This window comes from Oryza sativa, chromosome 12 (genome assembly GCF_034140825.1).
Source record: "Oryza sativa Japonica Group chromosome 12, ASM3414082v1".
Classification (NCBI taxonomy): domain Eukaryota; kingdom Viridiplantae; phylum Streptophyta; class Magnoliopsida; order Poales; family Poaceae; genus Oryza; species Oryza sativa.
In genome coordinates this window covers 1,716,147-1,742,642 of record NC_089046.1, presented here as the reverse complement: position 1 = coordinate 1,742,642, position 26,496 = coordinate 1,716,147, and the positions used below count along the sequence as shown (strand labels likewise).

The window sequence follows — 26,496 nt, the reverse complement described above, 5'->3', positions numbered from 1 at the left end:
AAATGTATCATTAGTTTTCCGCAGAAATCTGCTCAAATTTATCATTAGTTCATCAGTAATGTACTTACAGTATTCATTTGGCAGTAAGAACAACACCTGAAAGTTGGTCAAATAGTTGCTTAAACAGGTCTATTTGTGTCTTACATGGCTGATTTCAACTTGTTAAATTTGTACAATACAGTGATACGCCATCCTTTTATTGATTAATTGGCATCAATTCAACCCAGGGCAAATCATTTTTCTGCCGCTGTAGTCCAGTAGGAAATGGAAAACGGCCAAAAACAACCAAATCACAAACGTTATTCTTAACCCATAAGCTCAAAACGAAAAGAGCAAAACTTGAAGCTTAACTAATTATAGTACCATTCAGCGGCAAAGTACCCTTGTGGCCTTCTCTAGTAAGCTTCAGTCTTTCTCCTAATCTTCACAGGTAGTCCACCCTTCATCCTCAGCGTCACCGAGAGCACGTGCTCCGGCACGCCGCCGCCGGCGATCTCCTTGACGACGTCGACCTCGAACTCCTCAAGCACGTTTGCAACTATGGACTTCATCTGCACGTACGCCATCTCCTTCCCGAGGCACATCCTCGGCCCCGCATGGAACACCGTGAACCGGAACGGGCTCGCCGGCTGGAACGCGCCGTCGTCGCCGAGCCACCGCTCCGGCCTGTACTCCAAGCAGTCCTCGCCCCAGATGGCGGCGAGACGCCCCATGGCGTACGCGCTGTACGTCACCGACCAGCCGGCGCGGAGGAGCGTGCCGTCGGGGAGCGTGTCGTCCGCCGCGCACGACTGCGAGTCGATCGGCGCCGGCGGGTACAGCCGCATTGACTCGGTGAGCGCGGCGTGAAGGTAGTGCATCTCCCGGAGCGCGTCGAACCCGAACGGCTCGCCGGGGCGCGTGCCGGTCGCCTCCCTCACCGCACGGACCTCGTCGGCGATGCGCGCCACGACGTCGGGCCGGGACGACAAGAACCAGAAGAACCAGCTCAGCCCCGACGCTGTCGTCTCGCGGCCGGCGATGAGGAAGCTGAGGACGATGTCGCGGAGGACCTCGTCGCTGTGCTCGTCGCTCGCCACGAACCTCGACAAGACGTCGTCTCTGTCTTGCACGGACGCGCTCTGGCGCCGTGTGCGGACAATGTCCATGGCGAAGGCATGGACGTCGGCGATGGCCTTCCTCAGGCGGTGCTCGGTGCCGACGTTGAGCCACTTCTTGATCTTCCAGGAGACCTCGATGGGATCAAAGAAGCGGCCGACGACGAGGTCCTGCGCCTCGCCGAAGGTGTGCATGTACTCCGACCTGGCATCCTCCATGACACTGCCGTCGGCGAGGCAGCGCGGGTCGTGCCCGAACGCCACCATACAGATGGTATCAAACCCGAATCGCTGGAGCACTTCCTGCAAGTCGAGGACGACGATATCACCACCACGACCATCACCGGCGGCGCGGCGGAGCAGCGGGAGGAAGCGGTCGGCGACCTCGGCCTGCACGACGTCGACGACGAACCTGCGCAGGGAGCGCTTGCTGAACTCGTAGCTGGCGTTCTTGCGCTGCCAGAGCCACTGCTCGCCGTCGGAGTTGAAGAGGCCATGTCCGAGGAAGTCCTCGAGCATGCCAATGGCGTGCTCCCCCTTGGGATAGTTGGCGAAGTTGGTGCGCAGGATGTGCTCGACGTCGGCCGGGTTGCCGGTGATGATGCCGGTGCGCATCCCGGGGATCCAGAAGCCCATCCTCATCTCCGGGCTGCCGACGATGAGCTCCGTCGTCCAGTCGAGGAAGCGGTGGCTGTTGTTGACGAACGCCGGGAGGTGGCCGAGCAGCGGGTGCGCCTTGAGGCCATGGGTGGTGGGCTTCTTCTTGTCGGCGAGGATTCTTGTGAGGTGGTAGGAGACGTAGAGTATCGGAGGGAGGAAGAAGAGCATGGAACAGTAGTAAGAGTCCATTGCCATTGATCGACTTGGTAGCAAGCTGGTTGATGGAAGAGGAGTGTTCACCTGGCATTATATACTGGGACACTGGATCTCCAAAGCAATTTATAATTGCAATGTCAAGTCGATTAAACTTCTATCAATCCACTAATTAATTACTTTGAAGATCAATGCAATTCTTAAATTATACGTATATTGTGAAGAACCGTGTGCCTGACCATGATAGGGATAGGCACATGAGTGGCAAGTTGTTTCGGCTTGTTAGCCAAGACAGGGCCTTGCGTTGCAGGCAATACTAGTTAAATCCAGTGGAGGATAAGAAATGTTTTAATTAGGAACCTTCTGATGATGAACTGCCCTGCTATACATCGATGAGAACATGATTCTACTTCTATATCGATGGCAATATGCTTACAAGTTACAAACGGATCTGTTGGTGAACCGAAACATAAATAGCATCATCAGCAGCTTTGAACCTGCTGCTGCTTGGGCAGCGCGTAGCGGCAGAGAGGACAGAGGCAGCTTTCGCTGAGCCAACGGAAGAGGCAGATCTCGTGGAAGGAGTGGTTACACGGCATCGTCCTCAGCATGTCTTTCTCCTCGAAGTCCCTGAGGCACACGGCGCACTCCTCCTGCCTCGCGTCGCACGCCTTCGTCAGCGCGAGGCCCAGGAGGACATCTCGCGACATCTTGCATCGGGGCATCCCCGTCGGCGGCGCGGCGACGTCGTCCTAGCATGGGCGAAGGACGAGGCCTGATCACTCGGCCAGCCCAGTACACCTCTCCCTGGTACACCCCTCGACGGAACTCTTGTAGCATGTCGCGGATGCTCCGGGCATCGCTGTTGGGGTCGATTCCTAGGCGTTGGAGCGTGCGGTGGAATCTCATCGGAACTCGCGCTGCCGCCGCTGCCGGATCCATCCATCTCCCGGCGCTACGGACTACAGTGTGGATACTAGGGTCGACCCCCAATTCTCGGAGTAGGTCTTCGAATTTTTCTGCCGCGTATGGATCAGAAAGTGGCGCCGCCAACTGCGCCGCCGCCCGAGAATCCATCAATCTGCGAGCCGGCGGATCCATCGCCTGCAGCAGTCAGACCAGCTTTTGCGTTGTTGCAACAACTGGATGAGTACCAGATTTTATTATAGTGGACGATGTGAGGCACAACGAGATTGATTAGGACTCGGAATCGATCGGAGTCGGAGTAATCCATTCCCGCGCGCAGCACAGCGCGGCGCGTGCCACGCAATCTCGACCACTGTCTACGTATACCTGCTTCATCTGAACGTATATACGTCCGGTTCCTAGTACTCGTAGTAGGTATTTTTGTCTCCCGTACAACTGAGACCCCTCGCACGTATGCACGGTTGAATTTCTGGCAGCTCAACAAATCAAGCATTGCATGCCTCAACAGATTGGCACGCGTACGCACACTTCAAATGTTAATAGCAACACAGCTGAGCTAGTGACATACTGACATATATATACGCAAGTGGCGGCTGCCGTGCTATATATACATGAACCACTGCCACCATCTATCCATCACACAAAAGCATCATCTATCTATCTAACCAGAGTGATAAAATGGAGGTGCAGGTGAAGAGGAGTTCGGTCGTGCCGCCGCCGCCGCGCGAGACGGAGGAGACGCCGCTCACCGTGTTCGAACTCGTCGCGCCGACGTACCACGTCACCGTCCTCTTCGCCTTCTCGCCGCCCAACCCGACCACCCGCGCCCTCCTCGACGCTCTCTCCGCCACGCTCCCGCACTTCCCGCTCCTCACCGCGCGCCTCGACCGCCGCGGCGCCCGTCGCCGCCCGTTCTTCGTCACGGGCAGAGGTGGCGCCGGCGCACTCGTCGTGGAGGCCGAGGTGTCGTCCGACCTCGCTGACCACCTCCCGCTCGCGCCGTCGCCGGAGCTCGCGCGCCTCCACCCGCCGGTCAACACGGACGCGCCGACGCCGCATGTGCTGCTGGTGCAGATCAACCGCTTCGCGTGCGGCGGCCTCGTGGTCGTCTCGTCGGCTCACCACCAGGCCGCCGACGGGTTCTCCATGAGCACCTTCTTTCACGCCTGGACCGACGCCGTCCGTCGCAACGGAGCTCCGCTGCTTGACCGACCTGTACCGTACGGCCCCGGCGCGCTCTCGCCGCGCCGGCCGCCGCGGTGCGAGTTCGAGCACCGCGGCAAGGAGTTCTTGCCGCACGACGGCGTCACGAGCAGGCAAGGACAAGGCGCCGACACCGGCGCCGTCCGCATCGACCCTTCCGAGGTCGCCAACGTGCTGCTGCACTACCCGAGCGAGTTCGTCGCCGAGCTCAAGCGGCGCGCGCAGGGCAAGTACACCACGTTCGAGACCGTGTCGGCGCACGTCTGGAAGAAGATCACCGCCGTGCGCGGGCTCGACGCCGGCGCGCGCACGTCGGTGAACGTCTCCGTGAACGGCCGCGCCCGGCTCGGGACAGGAACCGTGCCAAACGGCTTCTTCGGCAACCTCATCATCAACGCGAGCTCCGGCCCGACAGCGAGGGAGCTGACCACCGGTACTCTCGCGGACGCGGCGGCGCTGATCCGCGCGGGGATCCGCGCCGTCGACCGGCGCTACTTCCAGTCGTTCATCGACTTCGGGGCGCTCCACGTCGACGGCGGCAGGGACGAGGAGGAGCCGCTTCAGCCGGCGAACGTGGACGAGCCCGGCGTGCTGTCGCCGGACGTGGACTCGGACAGCTGGCTGCACCTGGAGCTGCACCGGCTGGACATGGGGCTCGGCGGGCGGCTCGCCGGGATCCTGCCGGCGAAGGTGCCAGAGGACGGGGTGGTGGTGGTGATGCCGAGCCTGAGGAAAAGTGGTGGGGTGGAGGTGTTCGTGGCGCTGTGGGAGAAGCACGCGAATGAGCTCACCAGCATCGCTTACACCATGGATTAGTGAAACACTAACCAAGATGTAGCTGCCTAATCACGCATGTAATAATAACAACCTATCTGATTACTACTCATGTATACTACTCAAGTATACTGCTGCAATTAACGAATGTGTGCGTGCGTAAATAAAGAAAAGGTTATCTTAGAAGTAATCAGCGTAATTGAATCCGAATCCGAATCCATCACGATCGACATTCTAGTTGTGCTTCACTCACACCCGTCGTCTATAAATTGTACAAGCATCTATGATCTATCTATCTTTCCCAACTCACAGCTAGTAACAAGATTAATTGATGGATTCACCGGCATCGTCCACGGAGGCGATGGCACTGGGACCATCTCTTCCTAGTTAACTTAACCGAGAGAAGAATCAGCGGCTTGCCACCACCAGGCTTCCGCCTAAAGTTGCATCGCGGCCAGCTATTCTGGGTGGCTCCCTTCAACCAGGTGTACTGTGTGGGACGACCAGATCGGCCTCGTTGGCCGACACGCATACGGCCGCGCCGATCAGGGCCGGCGAACGACGCCGATCAGCCGCCGCCGCCGCCGTGCAAGCGCGCTCGACGAGTAGGCACGGTGTCGCTCGATCTCCTCCTGAGCCTGGTCCCTACGAGGGCGGCCGACGCGAGGGAGGAGACGTGCGCCGTGTGCCTGAGGGACTTCAAGGAGAGAGACTTGCTGAGGACGACGCCCTGCTTCCACAGCTTCCATGAGCGCTGCATCTTCCGTAGGCTCAAGGATAGCAGCCTCTGCCCAATTTACCGCCATGTTCTGCCCAAGCCGTAATATGATGACAACGATGATATTTATGTTAAAATTGACTGATAAATTAATCCTCAGCAATGAGAAGAAAAGAAGCACATTGCCATGTCGATGTGTTTAGTGTTTATTTTTCTCTTCAATGTGTATAATTTGTAGTGTAGTGGAGTGTGTACATTGCCATGTTTATTTCAGCTCACTTCTTATTTTTGTCAATGATGGGTATTGCTAACACTGTTTTTTTATTTTGTCAACACTAGTACCAGACGACGACCGCTGCATGTTTCGCGGGCTCTGATGCCCAATCAGCAGCAGGATGATCATGCTCTAAATAGAGGTTGAAAACAGTTTATTACCCACACACATAAAAACGAAAAACATGATTAACATATAATTAATTAAGTATTTTTAGTGTTAGATGATTTAACTGTCAACAACGAGACGCTCGTGGTGACTTCATAAATCTCAAAATATATCGGCCTAGTCTTCTGAAGGTGGTTATAGGGATAGGATGTGTATATTCAATTGGTGAGTGTGCGCGCATTGTGAGCGTCTGCATTTGTACTGTGTTTCTAAAAAAAATAAGTATTAATTATTAAAATTTTAAAATGAATTTGTTTATTTTTTAAAAACAGTTTATATAGAGAGAAAATTTGCATAAAATATACTATTTAGCAGTTTAAAAAAATGCTAACAAAAATTGAAAAAGTAGCAAGTCAATGCCTACCTGCAAGCCACGGCCAACGGCTGATGAACCACTGCTCAAATGATGATTTTTTTGGGGGGGGTCTCAGGCTCTCAGCTCACCAACAAATCAATCTTTTGCAGTGGGCAGCAGCTTCTTGATTGCTTTGTTTTCAACAGCATTTGTCTTCCCAACAATGTAAAAATGTATTCATGGATTGAAGCGTTGAACAAGAACGCGTTATGCATGGATCAATGAAGATTCAAGTTATGATTGTCTCCTGCCTTTTGGTTTAATGTACACAAATATGCTATACAATTAAGTTCCATGAAATGTACGTACGCATGCGCAGCGTCTACAGGGCGATAGTAAGTAATTAAACAGGCTATCAAGTCAAAGGACCACATATATCTGAAACTGCAGTTTTGTCAATCACCATGTACCAGTTTTAAAACTAGTCATCACAATATACCACATCATCGCCATCATCAATTTCTGGTGTTCACTTTACTATTGCTATGCACAAGCAAAGTTTAGTACAGTCTATCATTCAATATTGATCATCAGCAACTGTAGTATTTTACTACTTTAGCAGGATATACATCTCAAAATGCTTTTGTTTCTCAAAAATCTCCAAAAGCTTGAAATGGAAAATGTAGTATGGCAGAATGCATCTTCACTTGATTCTAGTCAAACTAGTTTCATGCGCAGTGCAGGAATACTATGCTAAACCTTCCACACATTTTGCACTTCCCACTCAATTGGTGATGATGTATCAAACTTGGAGCCATCAGTCCTACTGTCCTAGTGTTTCAAACTTGAACCTTAGCACATTCTACATTAAGGAAGTAGCAAGTCTTCAGCCCTCTACCCAAACAAGATCATCATCATCATCATCATCAATTGATTCTTGGGTCTCCACATCCAGATCAGCCAACTTATATACCTCTCCTATATTCCCTACAAACACATTAGATACAAAGCCAACACATTAAAAGATAAGGTGAAGGTTGACATGTTAAAAAAACACTGCACCAGTGAGCTTTCCGTTCAAAATATTATATGACTAACATTTTTGAGAACTATCATCGCAATCACATAAACCAGGCCATATCATTATCTAACTCAACAACAAGTATAAGAAACTAAAAAATGGCGGTAATATCATATACATTTCAAACAATGATAATAAACAATTACCTTTTTATAAAACGAAGTCAAGGGGTATGTAATTAGATTAGTAGAAGGGTCAATAAAAAGCTAGACTACAGCTAGAATGGTTAATGATTAATATTTTACAGAAGGTTGTTTTTTTTTGTTGTGTGTGTTTTTTCATGTGAAGGCTAATGCCAGTTGGTGGTTCGGGTGATGGTGGGTGCTGCTCCCTTCCCCGTTCCTATTTTTCTCCCTTACTAATGAAATGACACGCAACTCTCATGCGTATTCAAGAAAAAAACAATATTTTACAGAAAATTTTTTGGCTCCTATGTGAAATTATAGATAGGAACACAAGTTTTGATCAAGAAATACCTGTTGGTTGCTCCACTTTCATTTCAATGCCATCATCACCAGAGTCACCACCATCATCACGTTTTGATTTGGCACCCAACCGCCTCTCAAACTGTGCATCAGAAGCAAATGGCTGGTCAGAAATACATGTAAGGCTTTCTTCTTGTATCATCCTTTTGTCCTCATCTTCCTGCCTTTTCTGGATAGCCTCATAATAAGCTTTTGCATATGCCTCCTACACCATTAAATAAAAGGTGAATTTATATTTAACATTCACTCAACTAGCTAGTTCTTGATTGTGAAACTTATAATTGATATTGAAATGCAAATTTTATCAGCTCACCTGTATGCTCTTCATCTCATCTTTCTCTGAGAGCTGTTTCTTGTCACTCTTGGCTTCTGAACTTTGATCCAGATCTGCAGTGTTGCTGATTTCTCCTTTATGTTCCCCTGTGAGGACTGTACTCTTACGATTCATCCATGAGGGCTGTGGCTTTATACTTTCCATACCAGATTCAACACCTTCCTGTGCTCCAGTACTTCCTAAGAAATTAACTTCAACCTGGAAAGGAGAATTGGATTAATCAGGCAGTGCAATATCTAGTTTAAATGAAGTAATTAGTACTTACAGGGGCAAATCCTAATAATCAAACCATTTGATTCCAATCTAGAAAGGCATGAGATGTTTCAGGAAGTATAGAAGTTCTAACAGTATTCCCAGCATAACACCATGGTCATGTTATATGCCTCATCAATGTTGCCTTTATTGGCTTCACATTTATCTAAATTTGCACCTTTAACTACTAACGTATACAACTCAATGCATATACCAGGCTTACCTCTGTTTCCCCAAGGAAGGGCATTGGTTTACTGCTGTATCGCCCTTCTGAATTCTGAGATGAACCAACTGCACCATTTGCAGATGCCTCCATAGTTGCTCTTTCCCAATCTTGCAAACTCATAAAAGATGGAAAAGGAAGATCCTTTACCCTGTCAAGTACTGCTATTAATGGCTTCAATTGCTCCTGCATTCATGTATGTTCAATGTTAGAGCAGAAATCTACAAAACGAAAGCATCACAATCCACACTATCATCAAGATTCCAGAACATGCACTTTGCCATCCATGTTTAAGCTAAAAACTACCTTGCAGTCAGCATCTTGAGGGGCACGCTTAGCCAATATGGGAGAACATACACCGTTATATTTATTTTATATACGAGATATAAACATATACAAGTGATCAGCGAAGTGATGCTTCATAGATGACATAACCAATCTATAGAAATATTTCCATCTCTGCTATAGATATTGAAACTATATATATGGTTCATGTCAAAGAAAGTCCTTCTCACAACAATGAAATGCTATATTGTTATCGTGCTATTATCACAAATGCAATAATGGTTAAATAGATGTTAAATTATGTATTATCTAAGTGCAATGTAAAAAATTATAGAAAGTTTATGCACAATTTACTGGATAACAATCTGATTATTGGCCAAAATGCAGATACACTAATTTAGTCTTTCTGACAAAGGCGAAACAAATTTAATTGTTTTCCAATAGTTATAGTATGTAAGCTGTACTAAAAACTGAACAATTCTAACATCATTTATGTTTGATCTATGCTCCCAAATTTGGAAACAAATTTCTAACTGAATAAAAAGTAATAACCTCCATTCTTTGCTGCATATCCTTTAGTTTATCGTGCTTATGCTTTATTGCATTGTCACCACCACACACAACTTCATCCAAAGTAAGCTTTTCACTTTCTGGAAGAAGTTGTTCTTTGCAATGCTCACAGTGAAAATAGTCATCCATATCGCTTACAAGTTGCAGTGCATCAAATGCTGAATACCTACTGTCGGTGACATGGGACCGGGAGTATCATGACTTAGAGACTTGAGGCAGACACGATCACCCACGTGGCCTAACCCCCTCGGGGGGGGGGGGGGGGGGGGGGCCCGAGGGTGATACGGCCGCCCTTCTCTTTGTCTCCCCGAGGGGTCGGACCGCTCCCGCCTCGGCCCCGAGGGCCGAGGCGCCCCGACCCCTTGTGGGTTTTGCGCCGCGTGTATGGGTTAGGTGAGCGCAGCGGGGCTCACCTAACCGCATTTATTGCGGTTTGGGTGAGCACGTCACGCCGCACGTAATGCAGTACAGCGCGCTCGTTTATCCGGTCTGTGACTGGTCACAGACCGGTCAGATTGCGGGTTAGGTGGCAACAGGCGATCTGACACACGCCTCGCCCCGTCCCGTCAGGATGAGAGTCTCTAGGCACTCGTCCCTAGCCAGAGCCAGCGTGCTAGCTCCTGGAGATGGCACGTTGGTCCTGGTCAGGTATATGCCAGGCTTCATCCCAACCATTACAAGCAAGAAATTGTATGAAGAAGGGTGGACATGCAGATTGCTAAACTGACGCGTGGTGGACAAGAATGACCGATTTGTGACCGGTCTGACACTGGTCATGTCGTCGGCAAACAGCTGTGTTCCCACGTCGCGCCTGCTTCCGGCGGAAGTGGAGGTAGGTATGGGCCGTCCCATCAGAAGGTCATTCGGACGGCAACCATACAAGTCTCCGTCTGTTTAAGAAAAGATAGGATAAGTCCCCACAAAAAAGAGAGAGATGGTGCATGTGGTATCCCCTTGAGGTATAAAAGGAGGACCTTGCCCACTTAGAAGGGGGATTGATTTTTTGGGGGGGATCCAGAACGATCAGAGAGGGAGAGAGTAAGAGCTCTCTGGTTCTCCAGCTCTTTTGTAGCTTCTTCGTACATAGATTCACCAAAACACAGGAGTAGGGTATTACGCTTCTCAGCGGCCCGAACCTGTATACATCGCCCGTGTCTTGTGTGTTTCCATTATCGCGAACCTTCCACACACCGAGAGCTTAGAATCTCACCCAGGGCCCCCGGCCGAACCGGCAAAGGGGGGCCTGCGCGGTCTCCCGGTGAGGAGCCCCACGCTCCGTCATCTGGCGCGCCAGGTAGGGGGTTCTGCGTGTGTTCTTCTAAGCTCTCGCACTCTTTCGTGTGCGCCAAGCTTTTCCTGTTCAGCCCAATGGCCGAACAAGCAAAGGCGCACAACCTCTCTCCGAGTGTTAGCGGTGACGACGGGGAGCCGAACCCACGCCGTCGAGCTCGTACTCCACCCTCCACGCCAAAGTCCTAGGCAGGAGGAGGCGCTCGAGAGGGTCAAAGGATCCGCGACTTCGACATCCACGGGTGATGGGGAAGGGCGGCGAGATGGGGAGCGTCGCCTCCTCGTCTACGGCGACGGCAGCACGCCCCAGGGCGCGCTCCAAGCTGCGGGCGCGCTCCTACGTCACCCGCCTATTGTCCCTGACCCGGAGTCTCCAGCCCAACGTTGGCTGGACGACGTGGCCAACTTGGTCATGACGGCACGGCAGCGCCTAGGTGCTGGTGGGCGGTCCTCCGCCACCAAGACCTCTGGCGCTGCTACCACCGGCTCCGTATCGTCAAGGCGGAGGGCGCGGCGAGCGGCGGCTGTTGCTCGCCATTCGGCCGCCACTCCTTCGTCAGCGCCTCCGACCCAGGAAGATCTGCGTGGGGGGCCGGATGCCCGCATCAGTATCGAGCGCCGGCGTAATGGCCGACGTGCTGCCCACGCAACGGAGGGCGCCTCCTCGTCCGGAGTGTCACATCAACACGGACGCGGGGATCAGCCCTCCGTGCCCCCGGTTGGTGGTGTCGGCTGTAGAGCCTTTGTGGCGAGCCTTCGGAACGTCCGTTGGCCCCCAAGGTTCCGGCCCACCAGCGCCGAAAAATATGACGGGAGCGTCAACCCCGCCGAGTTTCTCCAGGTCTACACGACCGGGATTGAGGCCGCCGGGGGTGACGACAGGGTCATGGCGAATTTTTTTCCCATGGCCCTGAAGGGACAGGCACGGGGTTGGCTAATGAACTTGCCACCCGCGTCCGTCCACTCTTGGGAGGATTTGTGCCAACAGTTCACCATGAACTTTCAAGGCACATATCCGCGCCCAGGTGAAGAAGCGGACTTACATGCAGTCCAGCGAAGGGATGATGAGTCACTTCGCTCATACATTCAGCGGTTCTGTCAAGTCCGCAACACTATACCATGCATCCCTGCACACGCGGTGATCTACGCGTTCAGGGGGGGTGTGCGGCACAACCGCATGCTCGAAAAGATCGCCTCCAAAGAGCCCCAGACTACCGCGGAGCTTTTTCAGCTCGCGGACCGAGTGGCTCGTAAGGAAGAGGCATGGAACTGGAACCCCTCCGGTTCCGATGTGGCAGCTTCGGCCGCCCCCGGATCCGCTGCTCGGACAGGGCGGCGTGACAGGAGGAGGAAGAAGAGGTCAGCCCATTCCGATGACGAGGGTCATGTCCTCGCCGTCGAGGGCGCTTCGCGGGCCACCCGAAAGGGGAGGCCTGCGAGCGACAAAAAGAAGGAGGCCGGCGCTCCCAGTAGGGAGCGCCCAACCGGCAAGTGGTGCATCGTCCACAACACCTCCCTTCATGACCTCGCGGACTGCCGCGCAGTCAAAAGTTTGGCTGAGCGGACGAGGAAGTGGGAGGAGAGGAGGCAGGAGCGCCGAGAGGGCAAGTCCCCGGCGGTTCCTTCCGGCAATCGGCGAAGTGAGGCCAAGCAGAAGGACCCCGCCGAGGACATCGATGACGGCGATGATGACCTAGGTTTCCAAGAGCCTGGGGCCACCATTGCCACTGTCGATGGGGGAGCGTGTGCTCACGTTTCTCACCGGAGCCTCAAGGCCATGAAGCGAGAGCTTCTGGCCGCGGCCCCTACTCATGAGGCGACGCGCCGGGCGCGGTGGTCGGAGGTTGCCCTCACCTTCGACCAGACCGACCACCCACCGTGCGTTGCCCGGGGAGGACAGATCGCAATGGTGGTTTCCCCCACTGTTTGCAACGTGAAGCTGGGGCGTGTCCTCATTGATGGGGGAGCAGCCCTCAACATCCTTTCCCCCGCAGCCTTTGACGCTATCAAGGCCCCGGGGATGGTGCCCCGGCCGTCCCAGCCGATTATCGGTGTGACGCCGGGTCACACTTGGCCGCTAGGTCATATCGACCTCCCGGTCACCTTCGGTGGATCCGCCAACTTCCGCACGGAACGGGTGAACTTTGATGTGGCGGACCTCAGTCTGCCCTACAACGCGGTCCTAGGGAGGCCCGCGTTGGTGAAGTTCATGGCGGCGGTCCATTACGCCTACCTCCAGATGAAGATGCCGGGCCCCGGTGGCCCCATCTCTGTCCATGGCGACCTCAAAGTCGCGCTTGCTTGTATGGAGCAGCGCGCGGACCACCTCACCGCCGCGTCCAAGCCCGAGGGAGGCGACGAGAGGCTTGGCACCTCCGCCCCCGCCGCCCCGAGGCAGCGGATAGTCACATGCGACGAGGTCCCGGTCAAGGAGGTTGCCCTGGGCGACGACCCGTCCAAGACCACACGGATCGGTGGTCTTCTGGACGGCAAATAGGAAGACGCGCTCGTCTCTTTCCTGCGGGCAAACGCTGACGTCTTCGCATGGAGACCGGCGGATATGCCCGGGGTCCCCAGGGAGGTGATTGAGCACCGTCTCGCCGTGCGGTCGGGCGCAAGGCCGGTCCGGCAGAAAGTACGGCGGCAGGCCCCGGAACGTCAAGCCTTCATCCGCGAGGAGGTGGCGCGACTTCTGGAGGCCGGATTCATCCGCGAGGTCATCCATCCGGAGTGGCTGGCGAACCCGGTGGTCGTTCCCAAGGCGAACGGCAAGCTTCGGATGTGCATCGACTACACCGACCTTAACAAGGCATGTCCTAAGGACCCTTACCCCCTGCCTCGCATAGATCAGATTGTCGACTCCACAGCGGGGTGCGACCTTTTGTGTTTTCTAGATGCATACTCTAGTTACCATCAGATTCGCATGGCTAGGGAGGATGAGGAAAAAACTGCATTCATTACCCCCATAGGAACTTATTGTTATACGACAATGCCCTTCGGGTTAAAGAATGCAGGTCCTACTTTTCAACGTACTACTCGAATTTCTTTGGGTAGCCAAATTGGACGTAATGTTGAGGCTTATGTCGATGACTTGGTTGTAAAGACGCGCAGCCAAGAGACCTTACTCTCGGATCTAGCGGAAACTTTTGAGAGTCTCCGCTCCGCCCGCATAAAACTGAACCCCGATAAGTGCGTGTTCGGTGTACCTGCGGGCAAGCTTCTCGGGTTTTTGGTCTCTGCCCGAGGCATCGAGGCCAACCCCGAGAAGATACGAGCTATAGAGCGGATGCGCCCCCCCAGCAAGCTTAGGGATGTGCAATGCGTCATCGGTTGCATGGCCGCCCTAAGTCGGTTCATATCGAGGCTGGGAGAGAAGGCGCTACCCTTATTTAAGCTCCTCAAACGCTCCGGGCCGTTTACTTGGACGGAGGAAGCTGAACGTGCCCTCACTCAGTTGAAGGCGTATCTCAGCTCTCCCCCAGTTCTGGTCGCCCCGGAGCCAAATGAACCCTTGCTACTCTACTTAGCGGCGACCCCGCAAGTGGTTAGTGCGGCGTTGGTTGTGGAGCGCGATGAGGACAATCCTCATTCCGCGCACCCCCACCCTGTGCTGGCTTGGCCTGGGAGAGAGCAGGGAGGAGAGGCCCCCGAGCCGAACGGTGGCCCAAGGCCCCCGACGACCGGAGCAGGCCCTCTGCCCGCTTGTCAGACGGTGCCAGGTGCCCCCGACCCCCAGGATGGCCCGAGGGCCACTGCGGGAAGGCCGCACCTATCGCCCTCTGACCCCGAGGCTAACCCTGTGCCGACTCGACCCGGGAGAGAGCAGGGAGAAGAGGCCCCCGAGCCGAACGGTGGCCTAAGGCCCCTGACGACCGGAGTTGGCCCTTTGCCCGCTTGTCCGACGACGCCAGGAGCCCCCGACCCCCAGGACGGCCCCGAGGCCACTGTGGGAAGGCCGCCCCTGTCGTCCTCCGACCTCGAGGTCGTCGGCACAGAAGACGAGTGCACCCCGTGAGGCCGCTTGGACAAAGAGCGCCCCGGGGATGTGGCCCCTGGCGAAGAGGATCGGCCCCACCGAAAGGTGCAGCGGCCCGTCTACTTTGTTAGTGAGGCCCTCCGGGATGCCAAGACCCGATACCCTCAGGCCCAGAAGATGCTTTACGCTATTCTGATGGCTTCGAGGAAACTGCGCCATTATTTCCAGGCGCATCGGGTCACGGTGGTTACGTCTTACCCCCTCGGCCAAATCTTGCATAATCGAGAGGGTAATGGACGGGTGGTGAAATGGGCAATCGAACTTTCTGAGTTTGATTTGCACTTTGAACCACGCCACGCTATCAAGAGCCAGGCCCTCGCCGATTTTGTGGCAGAGTGGACCCCAGCTCCCGAGCCCGTCTCAGTCCCCGAGGCCAGCTCGGGCCCCTCGCAGCTGCCTTACACCGCCCACTGGGTGATGCAGTTCGACGGCTCCCTGTCTCTTCAGGGCGCCGGTGCGGGGGTCACGTTGACCTCGCCGAGCGGAGACGTCCTCAGATATTTGGTTCGCCTTGACTTTCGGGCGACCAATAATATGGCAGAGTACGAGGGACTCCTTGCGGGACTCAGGGTGGCAGCTGGACTGGGGATCCGCCGCCTCCTGGTGTTAGGCGACTCCCAGCTGGTCGTTAACCAGGTCTGTAAGGAGTACCGGTGCTCTGACCCGCAGATGGACGCTTACGTGCGCCAAGTACGGTGTATGGAGCGCCATTTTGACGGGATAGAGCTTCGGCACGTGCCCAGACGGGATAACACGGTTGCCGACGAACTCTCACGGCTCGCTTCCTCGCGGGCCCAGACCCCACCGGGCGCCTTTGAAGAAAGGCTTGCCCAGCCGTCGGCGCGACCCCACCCCTTAGGGGAGACGGACGCGCCTGACAGGCCCCCGATGCCCGTCGGAGTCCAGGCCTCGGGACCCGAGGGGAGCGCTCCCAGCTCCCTTAGATTGATTGCTTGGATCGCTGAGATCCAAGCATACCTCACAGATAAGACTCTACCCAGGACCGCGAAGGGAGTGAACGCGTCCAGCGCATCTCCAAATGCTACGTGCTGGTAGAAGGGACCCTCTATCGGCGCGCGGCTAACGGAATCCTCCTGAAGTGCATTCCTCGGGAACAAGGCGTCGAGCTTCTTGCCGATATCCATGAAGGCGAATTGCGGAGCCCACTCCGCCTCGCGCACCTTGGTTGGCAAAGCCTTTCGACAAGGTTTCTATTGGCCGACAGCTCTCAATGATGCGGTCGACCTGGTCCGGCGATGCAGAGCGTGTCAATTCCACGCCAAGCAAATCCATCAGCCGGCCCAGGCCCTGCAGATCATACCACTTTCATGGCCATTTGCTGTCTGGGGGCTCGATATCCTGGGACCGTTTAGGCGGGCCCCGGGCGGGTTTGAGTATCTGTATGTCGCGATCGACAAGTTCACTAAGTGGCCCGAGGCTTATCCGGTCGTCAAGATCGATAAGCACTCCGCACTTAAATTCATTAAGGGCATCACAGCCCGGTTTGGAGTGCCTAACCGTATTATTACGGATAACGGCACCCAATTCACTAGTGAACTTTTCGGCGATTACTGCGAAGACATGGGCATCAAGCTCTGCTTCGCCTCACCTGCCCACCCCAGAAGCAACGGCCAAGTGGAGCGCGCCAATGCGGAAATCCTCAGAGGCCTTAAAACCAAGACCTTCAACATCCTCAAGAAGCACGGCGATTCGTGGATCGAGGAGTTGCCAGCGGTGCTCTGGGCGAACCGAACCACGCCAAGCCGAGCAACCGGGGAAACGCCTTTCTTCCTCGTCTACGGCGCGGAAGCGGTTCTCCCATCCGAGCTCACCCTGAGGTCCCCTCGGGCCACCATGTACTGCGAGGCTGATCAAGATCAGCTTCGCAGAGATGACCTCGACTACTTGGAAGAGCGAAGGCGGCGCGCGGCCCTCCGAGCCGCGCGCTACCAGCAGAGCCTGCGGCGCTACCATCAGCGCCACGTCCGGGCCCGATCACTCTGCGTCGATGACCTCGTCCTACGCCGCGTCCAAACGCGTGCTGGATTGAGCAAGCTCTCACCAATGTGGGAGGGTCCGTATCGAGTGATCGGCGTCCCCCGGGCGGGCTCTGTTCGGCTGGCCACGGGCGACGGCACAGAGCTGCCTAACCCGTGGAACATCGAACACCTTCGTCGCTTCTACCCCTAAAGGGGGATCGGGTGACAGGTTTCCGGCTCGGGCCAACCCCGCACCCCCCTCGGGCGTGCAGGGTTGGCCGGGGGCTACCACATATGCATATTCTTATTTCTCTTATATCTATATTTCAATAAAAGCATTTTCGATTTCCTAAAGGCTGTATCTGTGCTGTTGTTTCCTTTTGAAGGATCTTGACTTGAAATAAGTCACTCGTGTTCAATCCTGCCCTCGGGGGCTCGGGTCGGCTAAAATCGCTAAACGGGGCCCAGAACCGAGCCGTGCCCCGGGGCGTAGTGAACTCCGGGGGGGAATCGGCAAAAACCCACAATCGGGTCACCCATAACCCTCGGTCACCACGCTCCCGGCTTGGCCAGTCTCGACATGTGGATCTCCCCAGGCACTAGCCCCGACCCGAGCCATTTGAGGACTAGGACCTGGGCACGAGCCCTTGTTCAAGCCAAGACACAAAAGGACCGTGGCACAGACATCCTCGTCTCATACACACAACAAATAGAATTGACACAAAAAATTTCCTCTTTATTTGATTGCAGATTAAATTAGTCTATACAAGAAGGGGGCCCGAAGGCCTCGGAAGAAGAAAAGAAGAAACTATTTAAAGATTGGCGGGGGCCTGGGGGCTCACTCCGATGCACCCGGGTCGCCAGCGTCGTCGCCACTGTCGCCCACTCCGCCGTCATCGTCCTCCTCGTCGGAGTTGAGGGCGAACGCGAGCCGAGGGGCCGAACCCTCGAAGCTGTGGACGATATGGTCGGCGGCGTCCCGGACCTGCGCGCGCGCGCCATCCTCGGTCCCGGGAGGGAACTCGTCCAGCGCCGTCCATGGGGAGAAGTCGGGATCCCTGGCTTGGTAACTCGCCAGTACGAGCTCCACCGCTCCTCGGGCGAGGTCCCTCGAGGATGACTTAATCGTCCTCTCGAGCTCCTCGGGGAGCCGTTGGAGAGTCCCGGCTATCTCCAAGAGGCGCTGGGCGAGGCCCCCCTGGTTGGCGGCGTACTTCGCAGTCCGCCCGCCCCAGAGGCCCGCCTGCCGGCCGGCGCGGTCTAGACGGGAGACGGCGTCCCGAAGCATGCCGGGCCCTACCTCGCCTGCCAAGCGGAGGGCCTCGACCTCCCCAGCGGACGAGTCTAGCGCGCCCTGCAGATCGGCGATGGTGTGTTCGGCAGCTGCGAGGCGGGCGGTTAAGTCGCTTTCGCCCGCGGCCGCCCCGCCACTGCGCACCCTCGCGTCCAGCCCCTTCTCCCGCGCCTCGAGCTCAGCGGCCCGCTGGTTCAGCGCGGCCCTCTCGGCGCGGGCACCTTCCAGATTACGACGCGCCTGCTCCTCCCGCACTGCCTCGCGGAGGGACAGGCTGTCCGCCAGCCGTTGCGCCGCGGCCTCGGCCTCCTCGAGAGCTCGCTCCCGCTCGGTGAGCGCGTCCTCGCGGAGGCGGAGCGCGGACTCCTCTTCGGCGCAGGCGGCCTCGTGCGCAGTCAGCGTTGCCTCCCGGATGGCAACGGCGGCCTCGCGATCCGCCAGGTCCCTCTCCACGGCGCAGGCACGCTCTTCCAGCGCCATGGCACGGGCCTCAAGGGCTTCTTCGCGCCGCCGGGATGCCACCTCGGTCTCCGCCGCCCGCCGTTCTCGGGCAGCGGCAACGTCAAGGACCCCCCGGGCGGCGTCGAGCTTCTTCCCTAGCTCCGCCTCCTAGCTCCCGTATTGAAGGCGGAGGGTGTCCTGCGCCTCGTTCATCACGGTGGTGGCAATGAGGGCAGCCCCCCGCTCCTCCTCCACCTCCTTGGCGATCTCCCCCAGCATCTTCCGACGGGCTTCGAGCTCTGAGACGTGCCGGCGATGTGCCTTGCGGCCCACCTCCACCATGGCCTCCACCGAGCGACGCCCCTCTTCGACACGTGCCCATGCGGTGTCGAGCTCCACCCGCTCTGCTTGCAAGGCCTCCATCTGGGCACTTAACCCGTCCAACACCGTGGTGTTTGCGACGGCCAAGGCCTGCAGAAGGGGTTCTGCGCTCAGTGGAGCAACGGAAGGCGTGGGGAAGAGCCGCCTCGAAGAGGATGCCGCGCGGCTTGGCCCGCCGATGGACGTGCCGGACTCGGGGATGTCCCCCGGACCTGGTTTGTCCTGAGCGTCGCACGAGGGAGTGGGCCCAAGCGATGCGCCCGCGGCCTCGTCGCGAGTTGCCTCGGAAGTCGTCGTCGCCTCGGCCTGGCGAAGTCTGGCCTCCTCCCGAGCGGCTTCTTCAGCTTGGCGAGCTCGGACGGCCACCTGGGCAGCTTCCTCGGCTTCTCGAAGGCGATCCGCGGCCTCTTGCCGGTCAGTTTCACGGGTCGCCTCGGAGGATGTCGTCGCCTCGGCCTGGCGGAGTCCGGCCTCCTCCCGAGCGGCTTCCTCGGTCTGGCGAGCCCGGGCGGCCTCCCGAGCGGCCTCCTCGGCTTCCCGAAGGCGATCCGCGGCTTCTCGCCGATCAGATTCCCGCCTCCGGGCCTCTGTGGTCGCCGGGTCCTCGGCCTCAGACTGGCCGGACTTGGAATGGCGGGAGGGACGCGACGGGATCTCGCTGAAACAGAAGAAAGACCAGAAGACAAACAAGATGGATGAGTGAAAACTCGCGTTGAGGGAATGAATACGGCCACGATGGGCGTGGGACGAACCTGCGAGGGGGTCGGTTAAACGACCACCTTGGAGGGGAAATAAGGTTTCCCCGGGATGGTTCTGTCCCCCCCATCTTGCGGAGCCGTTTCTTCTTCCGCTCCCCCTCGGGCTGCGACGTCGGCGTGGCCCCCTCCGGGCGCCTGCTGCTGGCACGCGCCGCCCCGCCCCCTCGGGGAGGAGATGGGGGAGGGGTTCCTTCCTGCTTCCTCTTCCCCCAGGCGTCGGCAGGGCGGCCGCTCCCCGGGCCCCCGTCGCGGGGCCCAGAAGCACGACCCCCTCCCGGGGTAGATTGTTCCCCCCTGCGGCTCCCGCCCGCGCCATCGTGGCCTCGAGGAGCCCGCTCCTCCGACGCCCCGACCGCCTGCATGATGGTCAGGATGGAGGCGCGGTCTGGATCGCTGCAGAGGGGGAGGACTCCTTGAGGAATGAGGGATGCCTCCACGGAGCTGAGATTCAGCACCCGTTGGACCACTATCTTGAAGTCCTCAGGAGCCCAGTCCCATCTGACCCCCTGGTGGGTCCTCATGAAGTCTTCGGACCCGGTGTACTCCCAGGCGCCCCGGGCGCGCCGCTGGAGTGGCGCGATCCGGCGACGAAGATAGTCGCCGAACACCATGGCCCCTGTGAGCCCCTGGGATCGCAGGCCCACCAGGCGGTCGAGGACGGCGTCGTAGCCATCTCCCAGATCTACCGGCGCCCGCCAGTTGGAGGCCTGCGCTGGAGGCTGGCTCGGAAGTCGGAGGCGCGCTTCGTCGGCGAGGGGGGTGTAGAACCAGTCGCTCTTCCAGTCATCCCACTTCTTGCGGAGGACGCAGGGAATGTAGCGGTTCAGCACCGGCCCCCGCGGCTGGAAGTAGCAACCACCAACCACCGACGGCGGCGACACCGGCTGTACGGTGAAGAACCACCGGAACAGCCGAAGGGATGGGCGCACCCCGATGAACATCTCGCACAGGTGCGCGAAGATGGCCAATGTCATTACCGCGTTGGGGGTGAGGTGCGCCATCTGGAGATCGTAAAACTCCAGAACATCCATGAAGAAAGAAGAAAATGGCGGAACCAGCCCTGCCATAGCAAAAGGGAGGAAGAAGACGGACCGCCCCGGGTAGCGTGGCGCCGGGCATCCCTCGCCCAGCGAGACTATCTCCCGGCCGGTGGCAGATTCCGGCATGAAGCGGCGCGGCAGCCCGGCCTGTCTCTCGCTCACGATGCGGGAAGGCGGCAGCACGCTACCGTCAAGCGGAGCGGAGCCCCGTGCCATGACGCCGGAAGAAGAGATGTTTGAGAGCGAGCGCGTGTGGCGAAGGTAGGGCACAGGAAACAAGGAGTTAGGGCGCAAGCGGCGAAGACAAGGGGAATAATGGCGAGAGGAAGGAAGCAAATCTCTTCCTCGGCGACTTTATACCCATGCCAACGCTGTGCCCGGCTCCTCGTTTCTCGCGCCCACTATCTTGCCCCCTCGTTTCTCGCGCCCACGCTTCCACTAATCCCATTCGCCCGTTTGCGGTGCATGAGGTGGATATGCGGCTGTGGCAGTCGAGATGGAACATCTCGTGCGCGCGTTAATTACGCTCGCCGACCGAAGCGCCATCACCATATCTCCAGGAAAAACGAACCGGCTTGTCCCGATTTTTAGACCGGCCCCACCTGTCATCAGGCCTTAGGAAGTGGCGTCACGCCCGACCGCTTCCCTCGAGGAGGGCGATCGCCCTGGCATAACGCCGGGGGCTACTGTCGGTGACATGGGACCGGGAGTATCATGACTTAGAGACTTGAGGCAGACACGATCACCCACGTGGCCTAACCCCCTCGGGGGGGGTCGGGCCCGAGGGTGATACGGCCGCCCTTCTCTTTGTCTCCCCGAGGGGTCGGACCGCTCCCGCCTCGGCCCCGAGGGCCAAGGCGCCCCGACCCCTTGTGGGTTTTGCGCCGCGTGTATGGGTTAGGTGAGCGCAGCGGGGCTCACCTAACCGCATTTATTGCGGTTTGGGTGAGCACGTCACGCCGCACGTAATGCAGTACAGCGCGCTCGTTTATCCGGTCTGTGACTGGTCACAGACCGGTCAGATTGCGGGTTAGGTGGCAACAGGCGATCTGACACACGCCTCGCCCCGTCCCGTCAGGATGAGAGTCTCTAGGCACTCGTCCCTAGCCGGAGCCAGCGTGCTAGCTCCTGGAGATGGCACGTTGGTCCTGGTCAGGTATATGCCAGGCTTCATCCCAACCATTACAAGCAAGAAATTGTATGAAGAAGGGTGGACATGCAGATTGCTAAACTGACGCGTGGTGGACAAGAATGACCGATTTGTGACCGGTCTGACACTGGTCATGTCGTCGGCAAACAGCTATGTTCCCACGTCGCGCCTGCTTCCGGCGGAAGTGGAGGTAGGTATGGGCCGTCCCATCAGAAGGTCATTCGGACGGCAACCATACAAGTCTCCGTCTGTTTAAGAAAAGATAGGATAAGTCCCCACAAAAAAGAGAGAGATGGTGCATGTGGTATCCCCTTGAGGTATAAAAGGAGGACCTTGCCCACTTAGAAGGGGGATTGATTTTTTGGGGGGATCCAGAACGATTAGAGAGGGAGAGAGTAAGAGCTCTCTGGTTCTCCAGCTCTTTTGTAGCTTCTTCGTACATAGATTCACCAAAACACAGGAGTAGGGTATTACGCTTCTCAGCGGCCCGAACCTGTATACATCGCCCGTGTCTTGTGTGTTTCCATTCTCGCGAACCTTCCACACACCGAGAGCTTAGAATCTCACCCAGGGCCCCCGGCCGAACCGGCAAAGGGGGGCCTGCGCGGTCTCCCGGTGAGGAGCCCCACGCTCCGTCACCTACAGTTCAACAGAGACAATAATGTAAGCTTCATTTTTTTTAATGGTACTATATATCCAGAATAATCAGAAGTATACTTAGTACCTTCTTTTACAGTTAGGACATACATAATGCTGAACTGTATCTCTGTCATCTAACTCATCTTTTAATTTTTTCCTCATGCGGTGTATCCTATGTCTTACAACATCATATACCTGTATTTCAGAAAAATATGCACATTAAAATCTATATCAGATTATGACCAGATCAAAAGACATTTTTGGATCATGGGATGGGTAAGGTACAAGCAGATTTTATTCTATGACTAAAGATGGGTAATGTTATCGCTAACGCTGTGGTGAGAGAGATTTGTCTCACTTTCTGTTCAACAAATTTTCAGTAGGATTCTGTCCTAATAATTCTAATAAAGCCAAGTGACTTAGATTTGCCAACCTATGGAAGAGAGATCAATTTAATCAAAACAACCACCATGCATGCAGAAAAACTGCAATGTTCAATTGAAGATTATATGAGAAGGTCCGCTTGTGTGATTTTTGGCCCATGCAGTTTTACAATGTTAAAATAAGTTTCCATGCACAGAGTCTATATCAAATCTCATTGAGCTCTGCCACACGTAAAAACATAAGAAATAGATATAGCGCTACATGTCCCACTCATGTGCTTTGTGGATAAATGTGAGCGGCCAAATATCTTGTGTATGCGAAAAATTTCAGCTAACAAGTTTCTCTTTCATTTTTTCGCCGGGCAAGTTTCTCTTTCATTAGAGAAGTAATTCTTTTCCTCAAACAAGCAAGAGAATTGCGTGTCATTTCATTAAGAAGAGAATAAGAGGAGAGAAGCAATTGCATTGAAAATTAAATGTTCAATCAATGAGTAACCTGAGCATAGTCCAAACAACAGTAGGAATGTGTGTGCATCTTTGCTTTCTCTCCTCCTTTAGTAAAAGGATGCACATCACCAGCGGTGCCAGAGACATTGTTAGATATGTTTACTCCTTTTGGTGACTGCTATGACATAACACAACACAAGGTGAGAAGGGGCAAAAAAAAAACTGACAATCAGATTAACAAACAAAGATGACTAATGACTGGACGTTCATATTGATTGCACCTCCAACCACACCACCCAGAAAACAAAAGAGTTCAAGCAATGTTCAGGTCACCTCGTGCTGTCACTAATGATCCTGTGAATGTTGATTGTCTTAAGCTCTTTGGATGCTTACGTTCATAAAGTGAACCTAAAGTTACTCCTTATTTAGCAGTACTGCACACTCGAAGTGATCCAGTGTACCAAGCAAAATAGTGTAAATAGAAGGCTAATTTTTTAGTACATAGGAAAACAGAGCCGCCTTCATATATGTAAGAAAATGGCTATACATGAGTGTGTGGCGCAAATGGTGTCTAAAGAGACCTATACAACAACCATCACAAAAAACAACAAAAATTCCACGGGCACAAATAGATAGTCAGATTTAATGAAATATGCATATTCCAGGAAACTGTTTAATATGGGCTATACAAGAGAGCGTAGCACACACATGTTTATGCCTCAGCAGTATCAGAACACAGATGAAATATACATGACATAAAGTTTCATTTATTGAAGTCTTACCTAAGTTCTGCTGAACTTTTCTGCTTTGTCCATGTAAGATTATACAAGTCATTAATGCACCGATATAGTTATGCAACTAATTCATTTCCCATGTATTTCCATTAACCATGTACAAGCTTATGTGAAGTAGGTGCTCAAAAACATATTTCAGGCACTCATTCTATAGTCTAAAGAAATAAAATAATAACGCCACTGCATATAAATGTGGATAAATTGTAGAATATCTTGACATCTTGACTCAGTTGGAAAGTGGTCAGCATTTTTTTTACTTTTTAGGATAAGTGGAAAATGGCTGAGGGCAAAACGGGCAGAGAGAAAATAGAAATGTAAACATTTTGCAAAAAGACCCCAACGTGACAAATGCTAGAGATGCGCTCTTTAACAGTGGTGATTCACTACTCATTGGGAGTGGGTGGCATATCCTACAGTAGTACAGTGCCGAGGTGACAATCGTTGATTCTCACTCTCCTATCAGGTCTTGCTTTCAGAAACTACTAATAACCTAATTAACAACTTCTGTTTTAAGTGGAGTAGATGGCGATTCCATGCTAAAATTAAAAAAAAAAGTGCTATACAAAAATGAGAACAACTCTCTCTCAGAAATTCTAATCTCCTTCCGATGACATCTTCTCACTAGCTTCTCTTCTTCAAAAAACTGGAGAATGCGGCGCAGTTGCTTAGAGGAAATCTTTAATGCTTTAGCCAAATCTTCCTCTCGGACCCACTGGCGCCGCCTGCGGTAAAAAAGAAGGGTATCACAATTTGTGCATTGACACTACATATAATTAGTTAACACGAAAAAAGATGAATATTGAAACGAGAGAAAAAAATGTTTTAGAGAGAGAGAGGGGGAAGATAATAGATTTAAGACTAAATTCTTTGTGATCATAATTGGACAATTGAAGCAGCTTCTCCAATTGCTGATTTCCATCTCTAGTAATCAAAGTTTTCTTATTTACGAAAAGGCAAGGGCTCTGCCTCATGCATTAAATAAAGGAAGAAGAGTCATAGTAAGAGAGAGTGAGGAGTGGAAGCCGCCTTCTCACACAAGCCCGAGCATATGCACGCTAGGAAAAACTCAATAGACTTGACAGATGTACACTCCGGGGTGCAAAAGATAGGATTAAAGGAGGAGAAAAAAAGAATACAGAGGCAAGGGCCTAGTAGTCAAAACTGCACGTTCAAAACTGAGCAAGCAGCATTATAAAAATAAAATGTGGGACATCAACGAGTACCAAGTAACACTACAATATGAGGAGGCAAAATGTTCTCTCAGCAGTTCCACATGGATAATGAGTCATAAGAAATCATAAAGGAGTACTCAGTATATTTGTTTCATAATGTTGTGTACAAACTTGATCCAGTTGGTGATAGTGTTGATTAACCATTATTTGCCATAGATTTGATAAACGACAAACCATGAGTAGCAGTTACTCCAAAACAGTCCCTCAGGGATCATAACAAAATTGCTCATCACTCACTCTAAAAAAAATCTTCAAATGCTTGTTTGAGCACTTAACGGGACGTTGTAGCCAACCAGCAAGAAACGAAATAATCAATTTAACCTTGAAAAATAAATCCTAGACCATGCCATAAATTTGAAATGCACAGGCACAAAAGGTCTGCATTAATTATCTCGGTCACTGTAAATTCTCCTTGCCTAAAATCACAAGAGGCCAAGAGGGAGCAGTATTCAACATGGAGGTTTCCTCATTGGCACTAGCGAGTAGAAACTAGCATCATCAATCAATCAGGTGAGTGAAACCAACACAATAGAACAGGTCATGAAACATGTACAGAAACACATGCAACAGGGCACATTGATCATTGATCAGTGACAGCACCGAGGTCAGGACTTTGGTTGAGGATTTAGGTTTGGTCTCACCTGGTGAGGGCGTCGAGGACAACGACGGCAAGCCCACAGTTGTCGCCGCGAGCGGACTTGGGGTCTCTGGCCAGCGAGACGTTGTCGTAGAATGCGCGCGCCACCATCCTCACCATCCTGCAATGCCAGCCAAAAATTCCCAAACCAAAACCAGTAAAATTACACCTCCCGCGGATGCCAGCTATCATCAATGCATCATGGATACACGGAGGGGAGCACAGCGGGAGGATCCGCACCGGTTCAAGGGCTCCATGGAGGCCATGGCGGCGACGGCGGCGATGGCGAGCGGCGGTTGGGGTTTCGCGGGTTTTCGCCGCGATCAGGAGGTTTTAGCCGCTGCAGCGCAGGGCGCAAGGCTTGAGGGCAAAGAAGAAAGCAGCGACCGCGCCGAGTTGGTTGGGTTGGGTTTCGTTTCGTTTCGTTCTCGAGTGTACCGACTCGTGTGGGTCGGACCCGAGCCCGACACGATCCCCCTCTCGTTTTGAGCGGTTT

At 54.2% G+C, this 26,496-nt stretch overlaps 4 protein-coding genes and 1 pseudogene across 4 annotated transcripts; 1 reads left to right on the top strand and 4 right to left on the bottom strand.

The window, feature by feature from the left end:
* Positions 1-103: 103 nt before the first annotated feature.
* On the bottom strand, positions 104-2,747 carry LOC4351438 (cytochrome P450 CYP94D108). Its single transcript, XM_015765182.3, has one exon. The coding sequence runs from the start codon at positions 1,950-1,952 to the stop codon at positions 396-398; it is 1,557 nt and encodes a 518-aa protein (XP_015620668.1). The 5' UTR covers positions 1,953-2,747; the 3' UTR covers positions 104-395.
* Positions 2,307-3,033, bottom strand: LOC136354824 (uncharacterized). The gene is made up of 2 exons (XM_066306572.1): positions 2,712-3,033; positions 2,307-2,662 (listed from the first exon to the last, which is right to left on the bottom strand). The coding sequence occupies exons 1-2, from the start codon at positions 3,009-3,011 to the stop codon at positions 2,393-2,395; spliced, it is 570 nt and encodes a 189-aa protein (XP_066162669.1). The 5' UTR covers positions 3,012-3,033; the 3' UTR covers positions 2,307-2,392.
* A 420-nt stretch (positions 3,034-3,453) lies between these two features.
* Positions 3,454-4,958, top strand: LOC9268646 (tryptamine hydroxycinnamoyltransferase 1-like). Its single transcript, XM_015763465.3, has one exon. It carries the CDS (start codon positions 3,516-3,518, stop codon positions 4,854-4,856), a length of 1,341 nt encoding a protein of 446 aa, XP_015618951.1. The 5' UTR covers positions 3,454-3,515; the 3' UTR covers positions 4,857-4,958.
* A 424-nt stretch (positions 4,959-5,382) lies between these two features.
* LOC107278090 (uncharacterized) lies at positions 5,383-26,390 on the bottom strand. The gene is made up of 11 exons (XM_066306409.1): positions 26,241-26,390; positions 26,005-26,121; positions 24,732-24,853; positions 23,387-23,514; positions 22,593-22,702; positions 9,482-9,665; positions 8,645-8,830; positions 8,149-8,367; positions 7,827-8,040; positions 7,168-7,256; positions 5,383-5,601 (listed from the first exon to the last, which is right to left on the bottom strand). Exons 1-11 carry the CDS (start codon positions 26,264-26,266, stop codon positions 5,383-5,385), a joined length of 1,614 nt encoding a protein of 537 aa, XP_066162506.1. The 5' UTR covers positions 26,267-26,390.
* Positions 17,353-18,962, bottom strand: LOC136354650 (uncharacterized; annotated as a pseudogene).
* Positions 26,391-26,496: the final 106 nt, after the last annotated feature.